General features: G+C 40.6%; 1 protein-coding gene across 1 annotated transcript; it reads left to right on the plus strand.

Annotated features, from left to right (window-relative positions):
- Positions 1 to 73: 73 nt before the first annotated feature.
- On the plus strand, positions 74 to 2,056 carry LOC121811779 (probable E3 ubiquitin-protein ligase HERC3; the record flags this gene model as incomplete). The annotated part of the gene is given in 7 exon segments (XM_042217897.1): positions 74 to 139; positions 772 to 993; positions 1,087 to 1,178; positions 1,425 to 1,555; positions 1,671 to 1,795; positions 1,880 to 1,953; positions 2,044 to 2,056. Coding segments are annotated over 7 exon segments (723 nt in total), but the record flags the coding sequence as incomplete, so codon positions are not given.
- Between the last annotated feature and the right edge of the window lie 523 nt (positions 2,057 to 2,579).

The following is a 2,579-nucleotide window of genomic DNA, read 5'->3' on the forward strand; positions in this document are numbered from 1 at the left end:
TATATATATATATATATGGCTTCTTTCAGCTCTGTTCTCTTCTTCTGCTCCATCTTTTTCAGGCCACTCGAAGCTTTTTCTAACATACACGTTTCTCAAGTTGCTTGTGGGAGTCAGCACTCCGTTGCACTCACCAAAGGTACAGTAGAATTCTGCAAGTGCTACAAATGGACAAGTAAAAATGATTAAAACAGACTGAGTCAGCCCATCCAGCTTACATTCAATCACATTTGGTTGCACTTCATAATACACATGTAATTTTATATCATAGTCTGTTTTCATGTAGTTCATATTACTTTGGCACGTGTGTGTACAGGTATGTATCCCTAATACATGCATGGTATCATAGTTTATCTATCTATCAAACAAACAAGGGATTGAAGTATCAGCTGAACCGTCAGCGTATGTGGTTGGGCAAAAAGATACACTTATAAATTGGGATTGCAGCTGAGATTAATTTTTGTCCTCCATAAACATTATCCTTGATTTTCACACTTGACTCTCCATCAGGAATTTTCACATTATTAACATTGCAATGCATGTCTACATTTCTATATGAAATGGAAATTTCTTGTGCATTATTTTATAGAAATGTAATCAACTTTCTTCAGCGTGACTTATCTTCCTAAAGATTTATCTTTAGGAACTTTGGGATCTGCACCAGGATACAAAATTTTATTATATAACAATTTTACTGCACACCCTCAGTTTGTGACCATTCAACTGATGGGCTTGTCATAACATTGATCACGAACTCATAAACTCCCACAGATGGTCAGCTGTATACGTGGGGTCAGGACTGCAGGGGTCAGCTGGGTCTAGGTACGAGAGAGTCTGTCTGCAGATCACCTCGACATGTGCCCTCACTGTCAGCGATCCCTGTGATCCAGGTCGCTGCAGGAGGAGACCAGAGTTTTGCCATCTCTGTCTCTGGAGGTGTTTTCAGCTGGGGAAGAAATGACTGTGGACAGCTCGGGCTGGGAGACACTAAAGGTACTGTGGCTTTAAAATAAATGTCCTTTATTGTATGTTAATGAGCATTATAATCTGGTAACATAATAACACTGACAATCCTTTTCCTTATAGACAGACACACACCAGCTCCTGTTCAGTGTTTGAATATGAAGAAAGCTCAGCGCATTTCCTGTGGACAGGACCACACCGCCATTTTGACAAAGGTTAGACAACAGGAGCTTTTTAGTGCTCTCCTTTAATCTCTTCTTCGGTTTCTACCAGCTCCTAATGGAAAAATGTGGTTGCTAAATACTCCATTTGTCCATTGGTGTAAGCTGGTGCTGGGACAGCATGGCCCAGTTTCTTTATCTGAGCCTTTTGCCACCTGCTGTATTGTAACAGTACAGTGAAGAAAAACAATAATAATGGCTGTGGGACTTTACACTGTGGTTGTGTGTTTGGCTCCTCAGCATGGTGCAGTGTTTACATTTGGCTCCGGTCAACACGGACAGCTCGGTCACAACTCACTACGCAACGAACTGCGTCCTCGACTTGTTGCGGAGCTCTGGGGGGCAAAGGTCACCAAGATTGCATGTGGAAGGTACGACACACATATTGTTTAAATTTATAATGTAAACAGTGCTCAAAGAAAGCAGTTAGTAAAGTGTAACTATGGTTTTTAGGTCTAAATATTTAGTATATTATCATCTACACAGGAATCACACTTTAGTGCTGACCGAATCCAAGAGGGTCTATTCCTTTGGTTGTGAGGATCAAGGGCAGCTGGGACATCGAGAGGAGAGTAATCCATCTGTGCCGCTGCCTGTTCGACTGCCACAGGGTAACTACACCTCTGATAATAAACAAATTGAGGATGCAATTAATTTATCTATGAAAGAAGTGACGTGTTTACTTATCATTTAAGGCACCAATGGGCCCAAAATCAGAAACATCTTCGCAGGAGAAAACTGTTCATTTGCAACATGCTGGTCTGATGAGGTACTGACACTAACACATTAGGTACAGACTGTGATGGGAGGAGGTGCGAATATGTGTGAATATGTAAACAGTCACTGCTTTCCTTCACAGGACATTGACGAGGGTTAAAACAGACTGTGACATAGCATCACAACACTGTCTTGATAACATGGTTGACAAATGGATCTCTGAATGTGATTTAAAGTCATGGAAAAAGATTAAACAGTAAGTATGATGCACTGGCAGTCACAGCTTGTTGGTTTGCCTGGTGATTTATGGCTTTTGTGACTCAAATTATTTGTTTGAAAGCAAGCTTTTTTTCTGCAATTGAATGAAAACATTAAATCTTCACAGGGAAATCATGGAGGCATTTTCCTCTGCATCCTGTCTGAATAAAAGCTTCCTTGAGCAAAGGTAAATACACAGTTTCTGTGCACCACATTCTTCTTTTTCTCATCTCAAAGGTGGGCTATCTAGTCTCTTGGGCCTGAAATAACTAAAGTATGGCTATAGTTGCTATATATATATTATATAGTTAGCTTCATAGCATAAGTGCCTATATCTTGTTTTTGTCGTGTGTCTCTGTGTGTGTGTGTGTGTGTGTGTGTGTGTTGGTGTGTGTGTGTGTGTGTCTGTGTGTGTGTGTG

The sequence above is a fragment of the Haplochromis burtoni genome, unplaced genomic scaffold (genome assembly GCF_018398535.1).
Source record: "Haplochromis burtoni strain Fernald_Lab_line unplaced genomic scaffold, NCSU_Asbu1 Contig_3584, whole genome shotgun sequence".
NCBI classification, from domain to species: domain Eukaryota; kingdom Metazoa; phylum Chordata; class Actinopteri; order Cichliformes; family Cichlidae; genus Haplochromis; species Haplochromis burtoni.